This window comes from Dromiciops gliroides, chromosome 1, assembly GCF_019393635.1.
Source record: "Dromiciops gliroides isolate mDroGli1 chromosome 1, mDroGli1.pri, whole genome shotgun sequence".
NCBI lineage: Eukaryota > Metazoa > Chordata > Mammalia > Microbiotheria > Microbiotheriidae > Dromiciops > Dromiciops gliroides.
Window position 1 is genome coordinate 85,196,321 of NC_057861.1, and position 22,488 is coordinate 85,218,808.

At 38.2% G+C, this 22,488-nt stretch overlaps 1 protein-coding gene across 1 annotated transcript in view; it reads left to right on the forward strand.

Moving 5' to 3' along the window:
• The window catches only part of SLC45A4 (solute carrier family 45 member 4), a 143,163-nt gene that overhangs the window by 96,415 nt on the left and 24,260 nt on the right, over positions 1-22,488 (forward strand). The window contains exon 3 of the mRNA XM_043963746.1: positions 22,033-22,221. Coding sequence (XP_043819681.1) covers positions 22,033-22,221 — 189 coding nt within the window. The remainder of the gene's footprint in view (positions 1-22,032; positions 22,222-22,488) is intronic.

A 22,488-nucleotide genomic window follows, 5' to 3' on the forward strand; every position in this document is an offset into this window, starting at 1 on the left:
GGGCAAGTCACTTAACCCCAATTGCCTCACTAAAAAAACAAAAAAACAAAAAAATAGTGATTACAAATCACTCCCTCCCAATGCCAGGGGCACATTTTCCCACAAATATACCCAAAGTCCAAGAGGGACAGGAAAGGAAGAGTGAGAACAGATTTATGTAAGAGATGACAAGTGGCCATGGCAACTCAACTCCTAAGGTTTAGCAGTGCAACTGGTCTTCCCCCTAGTAAGGTGAACTGTCTGTGGTGGCTGTGCTGGCTGTGCTGACTCTCCACACACCCAGCTCCACAGTTGCTGGGCTGGGCAACTTGCTCTGTCATTAGGCTTCTGCTTCCAGGCTGGGCCGTGTGAGTTACTCTGTCTCTAAGACTCTTCTCAGGCTGTAGTGTCTCGGTTGGACATATTGATCCATTGGTCTCCAGGGCTTACTTCTCTGGGAGCAGCTGCAGTCTTTTTCTTCTTTTATCAAATGACTGAAGTATCCACTGAAGGGTACTGCAAGCTCTTCAACTTAAATGTTATGCTCATCTTAGCTAAGACAAAATCTTTTTTCCTTTAACTCCCTCAAAGCCTCAGCTCTGAGATTGTCAGTATCTTTTTTTTTTTTTTTGCAGGGCAATGAAGGTTAAGTGACTTTGCCCAGGGCCACACAGCTTGTAAGTGTCAAGTGTCTGAGGCTGGATTTGAACACAGGTCCTCCTGAATCCAGGGCCTGTGCTTTATCCACTGTGCTACCCAGCTGCCCCAATCAACTCAGTATCTTTGCTGATTATTTAGGGTTTTCTGAGTAAACCATTGAATTATCAGCAGACAGGGATAGTTGTATCTTCTCTTTACCTGTCTTTATTTCTTTAATTCCTTTATTTTGTCTTATTATTGCTAGCATTTCCAGAATTATATCAAATAATAGTGGAGAGAGTGGGCATCCTTGCTTTACTCCCATTTATTGGAAAAGGTTTTAGTGTAGCTCCATTACAGAGGGTACTTGCTTTTGGTTTTAGATACATGCTTTTTATAATATTAAAAAAGGTCACTCTCTGCCTATATTTTGTGGGCTTTTTAGCACGAAAGAATTTTGAACTTTATCAAAGGCCTTTTCTGCATCTGTTGAAATGATCATGTATTTTTTTGGATGCTTTGATGTTTTGAGTCTGTAAACTTAGATGTATTTTTTCCTATATGATTAATTTATATAAATTGTGATTATGTTGATTGTTTTCCTAATGTTGAACCATCCTTGGATCCTTGGTATAAATCCCACTTGAGATCACACTTAATGACTTCTTGAATAAATTCCTTTAGTCTGTTCAATAGAATTTTTTTAAAAATTTGAGTCATTGTTCATTAATGATACTGGCCTAAAGTTTTCTTTTTATTTCTCTGGTTTAGGTATTTAAGACTATATTTATATTATAAAATGATTCTGGTAGGGTGCTTTCTTTCTTAGTTTTTGAGAATAAATTTTAAAGTATGAGTACTGACTTCCGTCAGGATCAGATTGAGTTATTTAAGATCTCTATTTGTTCTTCTGATAGCTTGGGCACTTTATATTTTTGAAGGTGTTTCTCTATTTCTTTTGTGTTCTCAGTTTTGTTAGCTTATAACTGTGTACAGTCTGTTCTGATTATTTTTATTTCTTCTGGTTTTGCTGTGATTTCTCCTTACTTATTTGCTATTTTATTGATTTGATTTTCTGCTTTCTTTTTATTCAGATAAGCTAAGAGTTTATCAATTTTATTAGTTTCTTCAAAGAATCAGATTTTAGTTTTATTTATCATTACTGTGGGGTTTTTTGGTTTTCCATTTGTCCATCTTTCTAAAGTATCTTTTATGCTTATTTTGTTTGTTTTTGGTTTTGGTTTGGTTTGGTTTTGCAGGGCAATGGGGGTTAAGTGACTTGCCCAGGGTCACATAGCTAGTAAGTGTCAAGTGTCTGAAGCCGGACTTGAACTCAGGTACTCCTGAATCGAGGGCCGGTGCTTTATCCACTGTGCCACCTAGCTGCCCCCCTTTTATGCTTATTTTAGATTTATTTGATCTTGCAGTTTTAAAAAGTGTATATTCAATTTATTAATCCTCGCTTTTCCTATTTTGTTAATATATGATTGTGAGGATATGATTTTTTTCCACTAAAGACTATTCTATCTGTATTCTAGAAATTTTGATATGTTGTTTCAGGATTATCATTTCTTTTACATAGTTATTGTTTCTACAATTTATTCTTTGACTATGCATAGTTAAATTTCCATTTGAATCTGTATTTTTTTTGTAGCCCCATAACAACTTTTATTAGTTATGGTCTGTAAAAGATGTATTAACTATTTCCCCCTTTTTACATTATCTCTATGCTATGGTGCATGGTTAGTTTTTGTAAAAGTTCCTTGTGGTACAGAGAAATATGTATGTTCTTTTTATGTATGTTCTTTTGCTTTTCCATTTAGAAGATGCCATAATGCTAATTTCTGTCCATATATTCCCTTTTGGTTAGACTTATCTAAAACTGATAGAAGGATATTGAAGTCTTCTGTCACTGTTGTGTTATCGTCTTCAGATACTGTTTCCTTTATGAATTTGGTTGCCAAGGTATTTGAAATGTATATGTTTATTATTGTTTTTGATTTGTTGTCTATGGTTCCTTTCAGTGTAATAGAATTTCCTTGTTTATCCCTTTTTATTTCCTCCCTGTGTGACCTTGGGCAAGTCACTTAATATCAGCCTCAGTTTTCACACACAGAAGGAGTTTGAATAGATGACTCAAGTCATTCTTCTGATACACATCTTTGACCCAACTTTTTTTTTTTAATTTTTTTTTTTTTTACGGGGCAGTGGGGGTTGTGACTTGCCCAGGGTCACACAGCTAGTAAGTGTCAAGTGTCTGAGGCCGGATTTGAACTCAGGAACTCCTGAATCCAGGGCCGGTGCTTTATCCACTGCGCCACCTAGCTGCCCCTGACCCAACTTTTTAAAAGGAGATAGCATGCTTGAGTCTCATTGTATACAGTTAATCTGGCAGCAAGCATTTATTAAATATTTTTTAGGTTCCAGGTACACTTTTGTAGGTGTTATGGACACAAATGGAAAAGAGAGAACATCATTATTCTCAAGAAACTTATGTTCTACTGGAGAGGTAAAACTTGTTGTCAGATAAAGTACATGTAGAGCATGCAAAACAAATTTATAGTGATTGGGAGAGAAGGTAGCGGTAACCATTGGGGCAAATAAGGGAAGTTCTCTTAAAGAAAATAGAAGGGGGGCAGCTAGGTGGCGCAGTGGATAAAGCACTGGCCCTGGATTCAGGAGGACCTGAGCTCAAATCCAGCCTCAGACACTTGACACTAGCTGTGTGACCCTGGGCAAGTCACTTAACCCTCATTGCCCCGCCAAAAAATAATAATAATAATACAATTTAAAAAAAAAAGAAAATAGGAGAAGGGAATAGGTCTTTATTTTTTTGTTTGTTTTTTTTAATTAATAAAGTATTTTATTTTTTTTCCGTTACATGTAAAGATAGTTCTCAACTTTTGTTTATATAAGCTTTCCAATTTCAGATTTTTCTTCCTCCCTTCCCTCCCTCCCCCCTTCCCTAGACAGCAGGTAATCTGATATAGGTTATTTATATATATATATGTATGTATGTATGTATATATATATATATATATACACACACATAATAACATTAAACATATTTCTGCTTTAGTCATGTTATAAGAGAAAAAATCAGAGCAATGATGAAAAACCTCAAAATAGAAAAAAACAACAGGATCAAAAACAAAAGAAATAGTATGGTTCATTCAGCATCTATACTCCGCAGTTCTTTTTTTTTTTTTTTTCCTTGGATTTGGAGATCCTCTTCCATCACAAGTTCCCTGGAACTCTTCTGTGCCATTGCATTGGTGAGAAGAATATAGTCCATCACAGTAGATCAACACACAATGTTGATGATACTGTGTACAATGTTCTTCTGGTTCTGCTCATCTCACTCATCATCAGCTCACGCAAGACCCTCCAGGTTTCTCTGAACTCCTCCTGCTCATCATTTCTTACATCACAATAGTATTCCATTGTATTCATATACCACAACTTGTCCAGCCATTCCCCAATTGATGGGCACCCCCTCAACTTCCAATTCCTTGCCACCACATAAAGAGCAGCTATAAATATTTTTGTACATGTGGGTCCCTTTCCCCTTTCCATGATTTCTTTGGGAAAAAGACCCAAAAGTGGTATTGCTGGGTCAAAGGGTATGCACAGCTTTATCGCCCTTTGGGCATAATTCCAAATTGCTCTCCAGAATGGTTGGATCAGTTCACAGCTCCACCAACAATGCATTAGTGTTCCAATTTTCCCACAGCTTCTCCAACATTTATTATTTTCCTTTTTTGTCATTTTAGCCAATCTGATAGGTGTCAGGTGGTACCTCAGAGTTGTTTTTATTTGCATCTCTCTAATCATTAGCGATTTAGAGCATTTTTTCATATGGGAATAGATAGCTTTGGTTTCTTCATCAGAAAACTGCCTGTTCATATCCTTTGACCATTTCTTAATTGGGGAATGACTTGGGTTCTTATAAATTTGATTTAGTTCCCTATATATTTTAGAGATGAGGCCTTTATCAGAAATACTGGCCTCAAAAATTGTTTCCCAGCTTTTTGCTCCCCTTCTAATTTTGGATGCATTGCTTCTTTTTGTACAAAATTTTTTTAATTTAATGTAATCAAAATCATCCATTTTGCATTTTATAATATACTCTATCTCTTGTTTGGTCAAAAACTGTTTTCCTTTCCAAAGATCTGATAGGTAGACTGGAATAGGAATAGGTCTTTATTAAGTGCCTACTATAAGACAGGCACTATGGTAAGTATTTTACAAATATCTCATTTGATTCTTACAATAACCCTGGAAGGTAGATGCTACTATTATCCCCACTTTACTCAGTTGAAGAAATTGAGGCAGACAGGTTAAATGACTTTCCCAGGGTCACACAGCTAAGTGTTTTAAGTAGGATTTGAACTCAGCACTTATTGATTCCAAGCCCAGTGTTCTATCCACTGCATCATCACTTAGCTGCTACCTGGTAGTATTAAGCTGAGTCTTATAGGGAAATAAGGGTTTCAAGGCCCACAAGTAAGAAGGGAAAGCATTTTAGGCATAGGTGACAAGTCTGGAGACTAGATATTCAATGCTGGGATGGAGAAGGGAAAATAAAAGTGTGTAAAATGGGGAAAATGGAGTAATGTGCATCAGAATGATAGGCTATAGCTAGATTGTGAATATTTTAAGTCCAAAGCAGAAGTGTTTGTGTTTTATTCTAAGGCAAGGGTTCTTAACCTTGATGTTTGCAGTGCCCAAAGGGGTCTGTGAATTTGGAAGAGAAAAAAAACATTACATTTTTATTTTCACACACTTCAAAGATATATTTTGAGATGGAGTCCATAGGCTTCATCAGATTTCCCGTAAAGGTATATGAGACAAAAAGCTTAAGAACCTCTTTCTCAAGGGTAGTGACAAAGATGCTGATATTTCTTGAACCAGAGGAGTGATATGATCTGACTTATCTTTTAGGAATATTGGTTTGGCAGCTGTGTGAAGGATGGGTTGGAGAGGGGAAAGGTGGAGGCAATAAATAAATTAGAAAACTATTGAAATAGTTAATGAGAATATGATTTAAGACTGAACTATGGTTTCTTTGGTATAGAGAGGAGGATGAGGTAGGAAGAATGTATTAAACTTGGCAACTGGTTGTATATAGAATGAAAACAAATGCAATTCTAGTTTGCAAACCTGGGTGAATGAAAGAATTGTAATGCCATCAATAGCAGTAGGGAAATTAAGTGGAAGGGTGGGTTGAGAGGGGAAAATGATGGCTTTGGGCATGAAGTTGTTTGCTTTTTTTTGTTGTTTTTGGTGTGGTACATTACATTTGTTTTCTTTTTTATATAATAAACATTTTTAGTTAAAGTTTTTAGTTCCAAATTCTATCACTCCTTCCCTCCCTTCCCTCTCCCCTTCCTGAGGCCCTAAGCAATCAGATATAGGTTTTACATGTACAATTATGTAAAACATTACCATATTAGTCATTTTGTATAAGAAAACTTGAATAAAAGAGGAAAATGAAAGAAAGTGAAAAATAGCACTCCTCAGTTCATGTTTAGTCAATATCAGTTCTTTCTTTGGAGGTGGATAGTATGCTTCGTTAGTCCTTTGGGATTGTCTTGGATCATTGTATTGCTGAGAGTAGTTGTCATTCACATGTCTTCATCAAACAGCATTACTGTGACTGTGCACAATGTTCTCCTGGTTCTGCTCACTTCACTATACATCAGTTCTTATAAGTCTTTCCAGGCCTTTCTGAAACCATCCTGTTTGTCATTTCTTAAGAGCACAATAATATCCCATGTTGGGGCAGCTAGGTGGCGCAGTGGATAGAGCACCAGCCCTGGATTCAGGAGTACATGAAGTTCAAATCTGGCCTCAGACACTTAACACTTACTAGCTGTGTGACCCTGGGCAAGTCACTTAACCCCAATTGCCTCACTTAAAAAAATAATAATAATATCCCATGTTGATATTTTTTAAAAGTGGTGATTTAGATCTAAAAATCGTTTGGCTAGTAGCACAGAAAATCTACAGACTAGGCTTCTTTTTCATCTTTCTTACATATTCATCTTTTTAGTCTACACTTTTCTCTCATCTTCCAGGAACCTTTGTACATCTTGGAGTCTTGTCTATTTTCTTAGCATGCATTGTTATGTTTTGTGTTTTAAGAGAGAGATTAGAGGGGGACAGACTGCATATCAGGGTATTTTAAATGAACAGCATTTTATGATGCACTTAATACAAGCTCTATAACAAGGAAATAGCCTGTCTCTGAAGGCAGAGTGGTTTCTTCACTGCAAGTGCTCAAATCAGAAAAGGATGACTTTTCAAAAAATTGTAGCGGGGTTTCATGCATGCGGTTATAATTGGACATGGACTTCTTTGAGGCCCCTTTCACCTTTAGGATTCTTTCATTCTAAGATCTAAGAAAAATGTCAGCTTAAGACAGCACAACAATCTTTCTGATGGTCCTATACATCCATCATCAGTATACTTCTTATGTTAAATAAATTACCTTAAGGATGCTCATATTGCTTTTTCTTGATTATCGTATACTTAGGACACCTTCTTAAAATTAATTCATTAAGATTTAGTAAAAATTGTCCATATCCAATTTGTATTGAATTATTTTTCATTAAGTCACTTAAATATTTCTCCCTCCCAAACACAATTTCTCATGTATTTAGTCTTATTGTGAAACTGATTTTTTGTTTGAGTACACAAACATATCTTGATATGGAAGGCTTTGTCTATTGAAAGAAAAAATGTAAGTTCCCATTCCTATTTCAGATCTTTTGTTATATATTGGTAGGCAACTTTCCCGCACTTTCCCACCCCTCCACCCCCAAAGTACAAGGTTATCAAAAAAGATGTTGTGAATAGAAACTATGGCACATGACTTAAGCTTTTCTCTCCAGTAGTTTGTGACCTCATACAGCCCTCTGACTAGTGGTGACACAGTCAGTATTTCCTGTGAACCGCGAGTCTGGCTGGTCCCACTATTGTTGTTCAACTTTTGCCTGGAAAAAAAACAAAAATTATTTACTATAAGCCAGTGTCCTGTTTGTTTATAACTTTGCTGGGAAATGCCATGTCCCAAGAGTCCCAGCGGCAGTGACTTGCTAGCAAAAGAAAGATTGTTTTCTAGTGGATTGTGTTGGAAGCCGGAAGTTAGTTACTTGCACCCTGTCTTGTTGAATTGACTTGGGGAGGGGGGGAGCAGTGTGTACCACCACTTGCTTTTCCAGGGTTTCCTTTCCTTCTAGGGGAAAAGTGGTGCCACAGTATGGAAGAAAGAGCAAAGGTGTTAGAGTCAAAAGACCTGGCTGGGCTCTAAACCAAGTTGCTTAATCTTTTTCTGTGCCTCGCTGTCCTTGTCTGCAAAATGTTGAATGATGCCTTCCCTGATTCCCTCTGATGTTTCTGTGACAATCAGATGAGATACGTGGAAGTCCTGTGTTCATTCTTAAGTATCATAGAGTTTTTTCCTTGTTACTAGTCTTGGGTAGAGAGGGCATACCATCTTCAAGTTGGAAGGGACCTCATTTGAAGCCTATATCCCTCCCTTCTATAATATCCCCAAACATTCTTCATCAATTTCCTATTTGAAAACCTCTAGTGAATGTCAAGTCCCTATCACCTAACTCAGTGCATTCTGTTCTCTGACAATCTAATTGTTCCTTTATTTTCTCTTATAAATGGAGTCCCATCCTGGGAGCAGGGCACAGAGTTAGGCTCTGAAGAAAGCGTGCAGTAAAATGTGAAGGCGTGTAATCAAAACTTATCCTCAAGTCCCTCAAATTGTCCCAAAAGAACACAGCTTTTTCGCTTTAAGATAACTCTAGTTATTAGGAAATTTTTCTCTCTGAAAATCTACCTTTCAGCATTGCCCCCGTTATGTCTAGTTCTGCCTTTTGGGACCAAGCCGAACAAGTCTGAGGCTCCTTCCAAGTGATAGTGCTTTCAATATTGAAGACAGCAATTACTTCCTCCATGGTTCTTAATCTTCCTGAGGGCTTGTTTTTTATTAGGTAAACACACTGAACATTAAGACATGAGTTTGTGTGTCTATTCTGGCTATATGTAGCCTTGTTTAAGAAACTTAATTTATCTAAGCCTCGGTTTCTCCTTTTGTAAAATGTACCTAATACACTTTATAGTATTTCAGTAGCTCAAAAAAAAAGGTGAGATGTGCAAATTTAGAGACATCTCCACTCCAAATATTCATATAGAATATTTGTGCCTGACCTGTGGTAGATCCTTCCGAGCTCTTATTGATTGGATCAGCCACAGTTGGACACACTGTACTTGACTCCAACATAGTGGTGTCATTTTGGTCCTCTGAAAAAAAAAGGACAATTGACCAACCAACCAAACTATTAAAAGGGGAGTATTTATTTAGTGCTCCTTAGCACCCTATACCCTATTTGTTATTGAAGTAAAATGAGCAGCATCTTCTCTATCCTTGACTTTTGGCAGGGGGACAGGGCAATGGGGGGTTAAGTGACTTGCCCAGGGTCACACAGCTAGTAAGTGTCAAGGGTCTGAGGCCAGATTTGAACTCAGGTAGTCCTGAATCCAGGGCCGGTGCTTTATCCACTGCACCACCTAGCTGCCCCCCCCCCCCCCCCATGGCATAGTGAATAGAGCACAGGACTACAATTTCAGGGATCCAGTTTTTCTTCCCAGCTCTGCCATTTACTAGCCAAAGCATTTCCCTTCTCTGGCTTCAGTTTTTTCATTTTGCTGTTGTTCTATAAAATGAGTTGAACTAAATAATTGTCTCTTATGATCCCATCCAGCACTATGACCTGACAAGTAAGTATAGTATGGTGTAAAGAACACTAGATAATGAATCATAACCTGGGGTCATATCCTAAATCTGGCGTTTACTAACTACATTTGTCAGTTGTCTTTATCTCTGTTTCCTCACCTGAAAAATGGTGGGGATTTTGGACTAGATGTCCTTTGACCTACCTCCTTTCCAACTCTAGATCTAATATACTGTGATCCTATGATCCATTTTATGGCTCAATTAAGTCATTTGTCCAAGGTCATAAAGCTAGTAGGTGGCAGACTTTGGGGATACCATCCCAAATCTTCTGATTCCAAATTCATTGATCCTTTGATTATATCACACCGTTTTTGGACCTTTTTAGAATACTTTGAATGCTTCAGCAGAAATGTTAACTCTACATTTAAAGTTGAATTGTCAAAAAGAAACTGAGAAGCCTGCTGAAGCTAGCAATGAACTCTCATCTTGTGACATTTTATGTAACACTTTCTAAACTCAGCTTTAAATCTTAAATTCATTGTCTCTACATTAAGGCCTTTACAACCTAAACTATCGAGAGGGTTGGGTTGAAGAGAAAATAAGCATATAGTTGGTTTATTTCTTTGGTGCTGGATGATACCAAGCTTTTAAAATTAATTATAAAGGGTGGGTGATTTAATGAATGAAACAACTTCCTCCGCTAATATGCTTTTCCATATATCTTTAGTGCCCAAGTGACTGCTTGAATCCTGAAGGCTTTGCCATGAGAGCACAAACAGGTCCTATCAAGCAGAATAGATCTTAAGACATAATTTTGAGGACCAGCCTAATTAATTCAGGAGTCAGACTTATTAGAGAGTTGGCCACCAGGGTTTGAATTTTTTCAGGCTTAGATACTCATTATAATCTCCTTAAAATTAAGGCATAAGGAAATCACAGTATGTGAAAAGGCAGTACTCATAAAATCACAAATCCTTAAAATACCAAAATAAGTATAGCCACATTTTATATACGGCTTTATATTTTAAAAGTCATTGGATTCACAACAAGCCTGTGATCTGTGATAGGTAATAGAATTATTATTAACTCTACTTTATAAACCCAGCTGAAAAAACTGAGGCTCAGAGAACTTGTAACTTGCTCTGGCCTTTTGGGACAGTCAGGCTAACAAGAGTTAAGGTATGGGAGGTATGTGGTGTAATAGAAATATAAAGACAGTTCATTGTTTTGAGATGTTGGTTCAAGTGCACGTTCTGCCACTTATTAATATTGTAAGGCTAAATAAAATGTTGTTTCCTTTTTCTTGGTCATAGTTTTTCCCTCTGTAAAATGTGAGGTTGAATTAAATCATCTCTAAACAGATTTTAATGATATTCTTTAAATTTAGCATTTTAAAATTTTTCTCACACTTCATGAATATAGAATAAGTTCATTTTAATTTAGAAATGTGGTTTTTGGTATACTTAATGCATTTCCTATCTTGATACATATTTAAATTTTTTTTTTTACTTCTCTCCCACAATCCTGAGTGAAGTAAGCTTTAAGATAGTTCTTGAGATATAATCTTTGTATTTTATTTTTCCTGTGAAAAAGATTATGTTTTTCTTCCTCCCATCTTATATATTTCAAAAAATATCACCTAAAGGCTAGTATTAGTTTGAAGATGTTGAGGGGATGTTTTTAAGGTGACAAATATATAGATGTCTAAAACTTGCATCATCTTCCATTGGGTAATAGGGGAAAGAGGTGGGTGATTAAAGGTCATTAAATGTTGAGAACATAAAGAATTGGAAATAATAATTTTTAGCTGCCCTTTCTGAGGCAGATAAGCATTGGCCCAGGCTATATAGTATAATGCTAACCAGACCAAGTTCCTAAGAGTCCTTTGAAAGCCATAAAGTCATAAATTGTTCCCTTAAATATAGCTGGTCATGCTTTTGCCACTCATTCATTAATTGAACATTTATGAAGTACTTTAAAAATGTAGGTATCTGTTCTTGGCATTCAGGATAATTAAAAATAAATTAGACTTGGTCCTTACCCTATAGGAGCTTAAAGTCTTAACAGGAGAGAAAAGACAAAGACAAGGAGCAAGATACAAAGTAAAATATAGTAAGTATTTAAGATGAGAGATGTGAGTTGTGAGAGGGGAAGGATCAGTTTTAGCAAGTGGAATCATTGATTATGAGGGTCCAGACCTGAGGAAAAGACTGACTCCCATAATGTGTCTTCAGTATTGGACAAACTACTCTGTACTTCTGACATAGAGGAGAATATATTCTAAATTTATGTGATTTAAAGGATTACAGAGACAGTATGTCAATTTTGTCTTGCTCTTCCCCTAAGTTTGTTTTGTTTTAAAGTATAACAGCCTCAAAGTTTTGGGTCCTGGGCCTACCACATAGCAAATTTCCTTAAGGGTAGGGATTCTTTCCAATGTTGTCTTTGTATTTCCAGCTCCTATGATCTAGATCAGCAGCCTCCTGGATTTTAAATATCCATAGTACCCAGCTAAATGCTAGTAGAGGCTTCCACAAACATCTTAAAAAATGCTATTTTAATCTACATTTGTCTTCAATTTTTCAGAAGATCTGTGATTTCTTTGGGGTGATCATTTCCTCTACTGACAGATTGCATTTCCTCCATGAGTTTTGAATCTTTGTGGTCATCATTTGGTCACCATTTCATAAGTTTCTCTGCACTTACCAGGGGTAGGTCCTTGGATGACATAGACACATGGCTGCACTCACCACCCCCTCCCCCCTCCCCCCTCAAAAAAGCTTTTCCATCATAATAAGATCTGCCAGAGTTTGTACTCTAACCAGAGTCACCTAGATGTTGATTGACCTTGTTTTTTTAACCTGGTGTAATATAATATAGACACACGTTTCCCTCCTTTATCATCATCCCTTTAGAATCTGCTTCTTATTTGTGTCTCTAAATCTATCAGCAAACATCCAAAGACCACTTACGGTATATGAGGCATTGTACTGAGTGAGTCTGAAAATATGAAGGAAAAGCAAAACTGTTTTTCTATAAAAAGCAAACAGTCCCCTAAGCTCCGTGTCAGGTATTTTTCATGTAATGCTTGACACTTGAACTTATAAATGGTTCAGACATAATATATCAATATTGTTTACCTGCGTGTTTTTCCCTCAGTCTGTCATTTATAGCATCATAGATTTAGAGCTAGAAGAGACTTCAGAGGTTGTTTAGTCTCATTCTCTCATTTTACAGATGAGAAAACTGAGGTCCAGCATGGTTGTCATGCACAAAGCTTTTCAAGTATTGAGCAACTGTGACACGATCTGAACCAGGTCCTCTGACTGCAGAGCCTCTATTCTGTACTACATGATGTTATCCTCCACGTCTCCTCCCCTCACCACACCACACCACACCACACCACCCCCCTCCAAAAAAAATTGAGGCAGTATTCTGCATTTCCTGCTCAGTAATATCATTGGGGTGAATTGACCTCAAAGTTTGTTTGTTTTTTTCACACCCTAAGTGTTAATTTTTTTTTTTGGTGAGTTATTATGCATGTCACTGAGGGCTGCTTTGGGAATAGCACACAGTATAACAAACCAAGGACCACAGACTAAGACAGAGAATGACTCGTTGTTGAGACAAAGGCCAGCCCACATTTTAACCTCAGGCTTCTGGTGATTCTGGGGTTCCCCAAAGCTCTAAGGTAGGACTAGTTGGGCTGTTAGATCTATTAAAGAATAGGGTTTACACTTACAGAAGTCTGTACTGTCCCATTTAAAGACTTGTTAGAACTGCTTATGCTCTCTAATAAGTAGTAATAATGGGCATTCTTATAGCTAGCTCTTAAGGATTACAAAACACTTTGTATAATTTCTCATGCTTTAAAAAAATGACCCTGTGAGGTAGTAGGCAATGCAGATAATACTTTGCCCATTTTATAGATCAGACAATTAGGTTCAGGGAAGTAGGAGACTTGCTCATGGTCAGCTAGTATCAGGTGGTTTCAAAACCAGGTCTAGCCTTACTGCTAAGCTCACACTCATTCTGCTATACCATTCTGTGTAGTAGACTCTCCGTGATTGCTTGGGAACCCTGGAAAAATCACTTATTTCTGTGAACAAACTTCAGTGGGTTTTTAAAAAAACTGTAAGATGGAGATAGTAATACTTGTATTACCTATCTCAGAGTAATGAAGCAGCTAGGTAGTACAGTGGCCAGAGCACTGGGACTGGAATCAGGAAGACCTGTGTTCAGACCCAGCCTCAGATACTTCCTAGCTGGGTGACTCTGAGCAAATCATTAAATCTCTGTTCAGTTTCTTCAACTGCAAAATGGGAATAGTAGTACGTGTCTCCCAAGGTTGTTTTAAGGATCAAATGAGATCAAATTTGTATAGCACTTAGCAGTGTCTGGCCAAAGTAGATCCTTAGTAAAAGCATTGAAACTCCCAAGTTACCACAGGACTGTGTGATAACAGCATGCACACTTTTTTGCTAGCTCAGGCATTTTCCCTAGTTCCTCCAGTGTGCAGGTCCATCTTGCCGTCTTTGAGCATCATGCAGCAAGAAAAGCCACTGCATTCGGAATTGGAAGAAGAGGTTTCAGGTCCTAGCTCTCCCACTTAACTACGTGTTTGACTTTGGTCAGGTAGCCAAATCTCTCCAGAGCTTGAGCTCCTCCATTGTATACTGAGGAATTGGGACCAGATAACCTTTTCTAGCTAGGGTATGCTCTAACAAAGTACCCTACTTACCTAGTGAGTAGGTACTTAATAAATAAACTATTTAATTGTTTTCCCTCCTTTGCTTTAGAGAGAGGGGCAGTGTTAACATTAAATAATGAGAGAAAAGTGGAGGAGCTGAAACCGTTTGTCTCGGTTAAAAAAAAAACTGGTTGTAACTGAATATATGATATAATTATCATACTTTGAAACAGTTAAATGATCTAGAATGACAGAATGTTTAGAGATGGAAGAGACCTTTTGAATTCATCTAACACTCTTTTAAAACAAAAGTAGACAAGGAAACTGAGATCCTGGGAGGTTATTTTCCCAAGGTCATATGAATAGTAAATAGCCAAATTGGAATTCAAACTAATCTTCTGATTCCAGATCAAGTTTGCCTTATGCTGAATTTAGTTCAACACCCTCATTTGTAACAAATAATTAAGTTCCAGAGAAGGGAAATAAATTGTTTTAGGTCATGTAGCTTGTTAGTCATTGGTAGAGCTGAGAACTAGCACCGAGATCTCTTGATTCTTAATGCATTATCCTTGAAGTTATACCACTACACCATATTGCCATGTCTATGTGTATCCAGAGGGTAAATTGAGACATTTGTTAATTGTTTTTGGATTGAGTCCTAACTTCTGTCAACCATCCTACCTAAGCCCTTAGGTAGGTGTGTGGGAATGCAATACAGGCCAGCAACCCAAAATACTTGTTTAGCTAATGACAAATCTAATTTAAAGTCAGCACTGCTTTATTAATACAGAAACTACCATATTAATCATCACTTGAAATCATCTGCCCCGTACTATTAGATGTTGAAGTGTTCTGAATCAACCAGTCAGATCCACATTTTTGCATTCTTAGAATTTATAATGTTTAATAACACTGACATGATTCTACATAAAGGAAATGTAAACACAGAATTGTACAAGTGTTGAACAAATACAGAACTGACAAAAGTGTGATTACTGGGTCCATTTCCAACTTGGATATAGGTTAGAAAGTTGAATGTTTGAATTGAACCTGTTCTTAGAACACAGAATGTTGAAAACTACCTTGCAGCCTTGGGTTGTCAATTTCCTTGTGTAAAATGAAAGGGTTGAACTGTATGATACTGAAGGCTCCTTCCCTCTGATTCTATGCCCTTTCCCCTCTCTCTAAGATCTTTTCTAGCTCTACAGTTTTAAACATATTTATAGTATCAAAGGCAAGTCCAAGTATCAGAGTGGTATGTCATATAGAGAGAGGTCTAAATACTAAGTATATAGAGAGAATGAATTCAAAAAGACAGAGGTCATTTTATCCATTCGAAAAGCTTTGTTGAGGTTTCAGGAATCTTTTGACAAAGAGAACTTGATGAATTAGAAAATTTGGGTGGAAGGCAATCTAAATCTAAAGAGTAGATACAGGCTACTGTATGACAAATTTAAATTTACCAAATAGAAGTGAAAGGGTTAAACATAGTGGAGATGTAGTGAAGATACTTAGACTGGGGGTAAAGCAATCATACTTGTGGTTATGAGGTTAATGTGTGGGCTAGATTTTTAAAAAGTGATTTGACTATTACTATTGTATCTGGAGAAGGGTGGATAGATCGGGAGATAGTGATACATCTGTATCTAAATCCCTCTAGATCTCTATCTATATAAAATACATTTGTTATTGGTGTTGTCATTTCAGTAATGTCTGACTCTTTGTGACCCCTTTTGGGGTTTTCCTGGTGAAGATAGTAGAATGGTTTGCCATTTCCTTCTCTAGTTTATTCTACAGATGAGGAAACTGAGGCAAACAGTGTTAAATGACTTTCTCAGAGTCACAGAGATAGTAAGTTTCTGAGTCCAGATTGGAATTTAGGAAGATGAGTATTCCTGATTCTAAGCCCAGTGCTCCTACTACCTAGCTGCCCCCAATACACATATACAGAATTTAGTTTGGTTAAAGAATAACAATTTTGAGATTACTTTCTCTTCTCAAAGTTACTTCTTATGGTGAAAAACTGGAGTCCATTCTACACATCATACCACTCAAAAGCATTTTGCCTTCTCACATTTCAAGACACAAGTCTGTATACTCTGACCCAGTGATTCTTTAAATAGCAATGACAAGAAACTTTCCACAACTACTGAATGTTACATTCTGGCCAAGAATTAGAGTCATCTTTTATTGAAATCTCACATCCTAAATTCTAAGATGAAATCAGAAAGAATAAACTTGTGTTGGTTGTAAGTGCTTTACCACATCAGCTACTTTTTAATTTGAGGGGGGGGGAGGTGAGGCAATTGGGCTTGAGTAATTTGCCCAGGGTCACACAGCTGGTAAGCATCAAGTGTCTGAGGTCAGATTTGAACTCAGATCCTCCTGACTTCAGGGCCAGTCCTCTATCCACTGCACCACCTAGCTGTCCTATCAGCTATTATTTCAAAAGACATTTCTCTTTTCCTTTATAAATTATTTCCCCATCGTCTTCAAGAGTATTACTTTTCTTGCTGTTTGAACAAAAGTCTTCTCTTGGGGCTTTGTAGGAAGTTAGCCAAATGAAATGACAGAGTACAGATCAACAGCAATTTGTTCTCATGTACCTCTAGGTTCTGTGGGAGATGTTATGTGGGATATTGCTCCTTCCCAAACGTTCTTAGAACTGGAAGGGGCCTGAGACACCATGAGTCCAATCAGTGCCTCCAGCATCACCCACAAATTGTCATCTGGCCTTCACTTGAAGGTCCCAAGGTTACCCACTTCAGTATTACATATCTCATATTGTTAGGAATTTTCCCGTTAGATCAAGACAAAATCAGTCCCTCTGCAACTTCTGTTCATTCATTGTTCCTACTTCTGCTTCTTAGGACTAAACAGAATGTCTAAATATCTCTTTTATATGGCAGCCTTTCAGATATTTGAAAAGAGATATCATGGCGCTGAGGCATCTAGGTGGCACAGTGGATAGAGCTCTGGGCCTAGAGAGAAGACCTGAATTCAAGTTTGGCCTCAGACACTTAAGACTTGTGTGATGCTGGGCAAGTCACTTAACCCTGTTTGCCTCAGTTTCTTCATCTGTAAAATGAGCTGGAGAAGGAAATGGCAAACCACTCCAGTATCTTTGCCAAGAAAATCCTAAATGGAGTCACAGTCAGATACAGCTAAAATGACTCATCAACAATAAAAATCATGACTTTCCCCTAGTCCTCTCTTCCATGTTTATGTATTTCTTATTCCTTCTCTCTATCCTTTCAAAGCATCATCTCTGTAATCCCTTTTCAGCATAGCAGCAAAATTTAATAATTCTCCTGCTCAAGAAACTTCAGTGATTTCCCATTGCTTCCAGGATAAAATATAAATTCCTCTAGCTAACATTTAAAACTCTTCATGGTTTTATTCTACCTTGTAGCATCTGGGCATCCCACTGGTTTGAGGCCTGAACTTGGAGTCAGAAAGGCCCAAGTTCCAGTTTCGTCTCAGAGAATTAACTAGTTGTGTGACCCATGGCAAACTTAATTTCTCTCTTCATTAGTTTCCTCATATGTAAAATGGTAATAATAATAATGATGATAATGATAATATCTGCTTCCCGGGATTTGTTGTGATGATGCAGTGCTTTGTAAACCCCTGAAGCATCATATAAATAATTGCTACCTGCTGCTGCTGTTGCTATCATCAACCATCATAATCGTTTTAGTTTCATATTTCCCCTCATGTATTCTTCCCTTCAGGCTAACCTGGGCTACTTGCTCTTCCCAATACATGACATTCTGCTTCTTTCCTAAGTGCACAGGCTATCTAATCTACCTAGGATGATCCTCCTCACATCTTCTTGGAATCCCTAACTCCATTCTTAGCCTGAGCTCGTGCCATCTCCCACATAAGGCATACCCAAATAATTTCTCCACTCCCCAAAAGTATCTATTTATTTTGTATTTTCTTATTGATATGGGGGGAAGTGGGGTATGGGTTGGGGTAGGGGTTGGGGTTCTTAGGAATCCCTCTTTAAAGAATTACACGCTCTTGCACACAAAAGTAGTTAGAATAAGGTGGTAGTTTATTTAGGAGGAAGGGAAGGGAAGGGTGGGGGGAGAGAAACCATGAAAGAAATCCTTGGACTTTTCATGGGGAGACAGGCATAAAGCACATGGCTCAGAGGTACCAAATCTCCTCGAACAGGAGACTGGAAGGTACTTTTATAGAGGACTGATGGGGGTGGAAAAGTTCTGATGCCCGTGAAAAGTTCCTTTAGTGAGAGAGGACCAACCCCCACTGGTGGTAGCTGGGGGAATTGGGTGAGGAGTGGAGGACCGTCCCCCACTGGTAGTGACTAGAGGAATTGGGTGAGGGGTGGCTACGGATCCCTCTTCAGGACAGAAAGGCCAAAGCCACACCCAAATTTATCTCCCCAGGGTAAGGGAGACCAGAATGAAGGGTAGGAATCCCAAACTAGCTCAATCAGATTTGGTTCAGTTTATCTCTCTAGCTTATCTGTCCTCTGGTTTAGTTTCTCAAGGAGAAGGTTCCTTGGTGTGCTCCAGAGAACTTCTGGGGTGCTCTGTGCCCCATGACATTCCCCACTTCTCTATATATAAGGAAAGGGGACAAAGATTCTTCTGAAACTGCTTCATGCTGACCCGGGGGTCGAAGAAATCACGGCACAAGGGAGGGGGAGGGGAGAGAAGTGGAGACAAAACCTTCCTCCCGGCCGGTTTCTCTTGTACCCCAATAAACCTGTTCTCTTATTCCTAATTAGGTCTTGTGCGAGAGTGTAATTCTTTACAGAGGAATCCTAAGGACCCACGTTCTTTCTCCTATCGGTTTCTCCCCCATATCATTATGTTTTTCTTATGCTTCTCACACACACAGATGAGAAGGTATGCTCCTTGAGGTCAGGGACTTTTTATTTCCAGTGCCTATCTAATAGTAGGTGCTTAATAAACATTTATTAAAGTATACCAGATTAAATGGAAAATTTCTCCAATCCCCTAATCATCCTAGTTATCCTCTTAGGGACATTTTCTACACTTCCCTCTTAAAATGGGTCTGAGAAATTAACCCCAAATTCCCTGACTCTTAGCTTTAGGTTATATACTATATAGCAGCTATATCATGGCTGCCGTGTTTTAATAATATTAACAGTGCTTACTATGTGTCAAATACTTTGTTAAGTGCTTTATGGTTGTTATCTTATCCTCAACAACAACCCTGGAAGGTAGGTGCTATTTTTATACCCATTTTATAGATGAGGAAACTGAGGCAAACAGGTGAAATGACTTGCCCAGCATCATACAAAATGCGCCTGAGGTCAGATTTGATCTCAGGTCTTTGTGACTCCAGATCCTGTGCTCTACCCACTGTACTGCCTACCCTGTAATTCATTAGCCTTCCCAGATCTTTTTCATATATACTGTTGACCAAATGTGCTCTGTCATCCTGTATATACTATCACTAAATCCATAATGAAAACTTTTCTATATTAGAAGAAACTACGAGAGCTCTTCTAAGAGTATAGCCTATGAAGAATTAATTCATAGCAATAACAAGATAGAGATCGCAGTATAGTAGTCTGAGAAGAGACTGAACTGCCCAGGCTACCCTAGAGCATACAGGGGGATTCTGTGTTCCCCTTCATGTTGAGGCATCTTAATACAGGTCAGGTCAGCCTACTGTCAACATCCAAAGCACCTTGAATGAAATCAGAGATAGAAAAGAAACTACTTGCAGCCTCTAAGAAGAATGTGTGGGAGTGACCCACTTCCTCCGTTTTACCTTGCAGGGCTTCTTATTGAGCTTGTGGGAGTGATATGTTTTCCAGAGTCTTACCTCTCAACTGAATCTGGCCACTTCCACTCCCCTCTTGCATTCCAAGAACCCTGACTACCACCACTACGTTTAATCTAGGCTTCAACTCTGCAGGATTCATCAACAGACATTTATCAAGCATGTACTATGTCCCAGTCGTGAGGAAGCAGTCTTCATTTGAAAGTGGGAAGTAACTGGGATGAGACCTGTATTCTAGCTGGACTCCTGGCCTATAGAGAAGCCGGCAAAATTAATGGCTTATGCCCAAGATAGTGTGAATGTTACAACATTGGTGACACATTTAAAGGCAGCAGATCCCAAAGTCATTCCTACTCCGTATTTTTGCTACTTTTGATGGACTGTTACTAATGCTTTGGTTGAAGGACAATTTCAGATATTGTATTTAAGTGTGGGAAATAAGTACTCTTGGGTTGAGAGTACAGAATCCACAAATGTGGAGGAAAAAAACAAGAATAAAATACCTCCCAGGCTACACATTCTAAAACAAGGTGTCAGGGACTTGGGCAGATGCACTAAATCATTTTCAGTAGACTTCTAGAATCCAGGAGGTGAGTGAGTACCTGTTGTTTTGTAAAATGAGTTTTAAGTGTTAGGGACAGAAGTTCAGAAGAAACTCATCCCTGTTTAAAAACGTGTCTCCTTTACAAATTGTTCTCGAGGCTCAGCTTAACCTGAGTGGGTTATTGGAACTGACTTGGCTCACAAAGTAGACCATTTCATTTAAAACTTAACTATCCAACTAGATAAAATCCCGTGCCAGGACATCAGCTTTTTCAGGTGCATTTTTTTAAAATGCCACTATTGGTACAGGGGAAGTGTGTGTCTCTGTGATTTCTTCATAGTTGTATGAACATCCATGAAGTATCTACTCTGTGTAGGACAGGCCAGACTTTGAGAAATAATGAAATTAAAATGAAATGTTTTCTAAAAATCTTTAAATACCTCATTTTTCAAATAGGCAGGTAAAAATAAATGGATGCACGTGGTTATTGTATAGGATAGCAAGTTAACCACATTGTTATAATAGCAAGTCATCCTCCTCTATGGGAGCTAATAATATGTATGACTCCAGTGGGGACAGCTAGAACTAGTATATACAATTGATCATGAGACAGTCTGTTTTGGTTCAGTATAAGGAAGAATAAGTAAGCAATTTATAACAATTAGATCTTTCCCAAGATAAAATAGTTTGCCTAGGGAAATAGTGAGTCCTTTAGCATTAGAAATATTTAAGCAGAGAGAACATGACCACAGATTGGGAATATCTCTATGTGTTATCTCTCCTATGAGAATGTGAGCCTCTTGGGAGTAAGGACTGTCTTTTCTGTTTGTATGCTTAGCACATAGCACAGTGCTTTGCACATACTAAACACTTGATGAAATTAAGCTTTTTCCATTTATTCATTAAAGGGAGGAGGGCAAGTGGGGTGAAATGAGAGTTTGGTATAATGGGAAAAGGACTGAACTTGGAGAGTTGGGATTTCTGAATGTGACTTTAGTCAAGTTATGGGAAGCATAAACTGGTGTGGCCCAGAAGAGACCTTCAAGATCATTTAATCTACACTGTACCCAATCAGAGGTAGAATAATCCTTGGAGGGCACATGTAGTTCAGTGTGGACCTCAGCAGGAATGTAGCAAGAGTATAACATCTATGACAGTGATTATGCAATTTCCACATGAGCTGCCTTTGCCCATCTATCTATAAAATAATACCCTACTACAAACCTCAAGGTTGCTTGGAGAACCAAGGGAGAGGATTTATATCAACTGTACATGTACCATATGACTATGGCCCTCTTAATTTATTCTGAAAGGATAAGACTAAATGACCTCTGAGATCCTGTTAAGTGACTTTCCCAGAGTCACACAGCTAGTATGTGTCAAGTGTCTGAAGCCGGATTTGAACTCCTGAATCCAGGGCCGGTGCTCTATCCACTGCGCCACCTAGCTGCCCCCCCCTTTTTTTTTTTTTTTTTGATCCTGTGACTTTTAAGAGAATTTAGCACACTGTATTACAGGCAACAGATGCTTGGTTTTTGCTTTTGGATTAATCATTTTTACAATACAAAATCTCCTGGGTGAGAGTAAGAAGCACAGTGTATTGAGATTTTCTTACATGTTCTTGTGTTTGTTTCCTGACAGGTCTTCCGGAACAGTACTATAGCCTCACTTGGTTCCTTAGCCCTATCCTGGGCCTTTTCTTCACTCCACTGATAGGTTCTGCTAGTGACCGATGTACGCTTAGCTGGGGCCGCCGGCGGCCTTTCATTCTTGCTCTCTGCATTGGAGTTCTCTTTGGAGTTGCACTTTTCCTCAATGGTCCTGCCTTAGGTAAATATTATGTGAATTTTCTCTTTGTTAAAAGATGCAGTTAGGAAACATTCATGAAAAAGTTACTGTGCTTTAGTACTTTTTTCATTCATCATGAGATGGTGTCTCTCAAAGGCTTGAACTTTTTCTTGAACTAGACTCCTAGGTTCTAGAACTGACTTCCCTGTATGACGTTGTTCAAGTCATGTCACCATCAGCCTTCATTTTCATCATCTGTAAAAGTTTTGTTTTTTAAAATATAACCTCGTGATTATGTGAAGAAAGAGC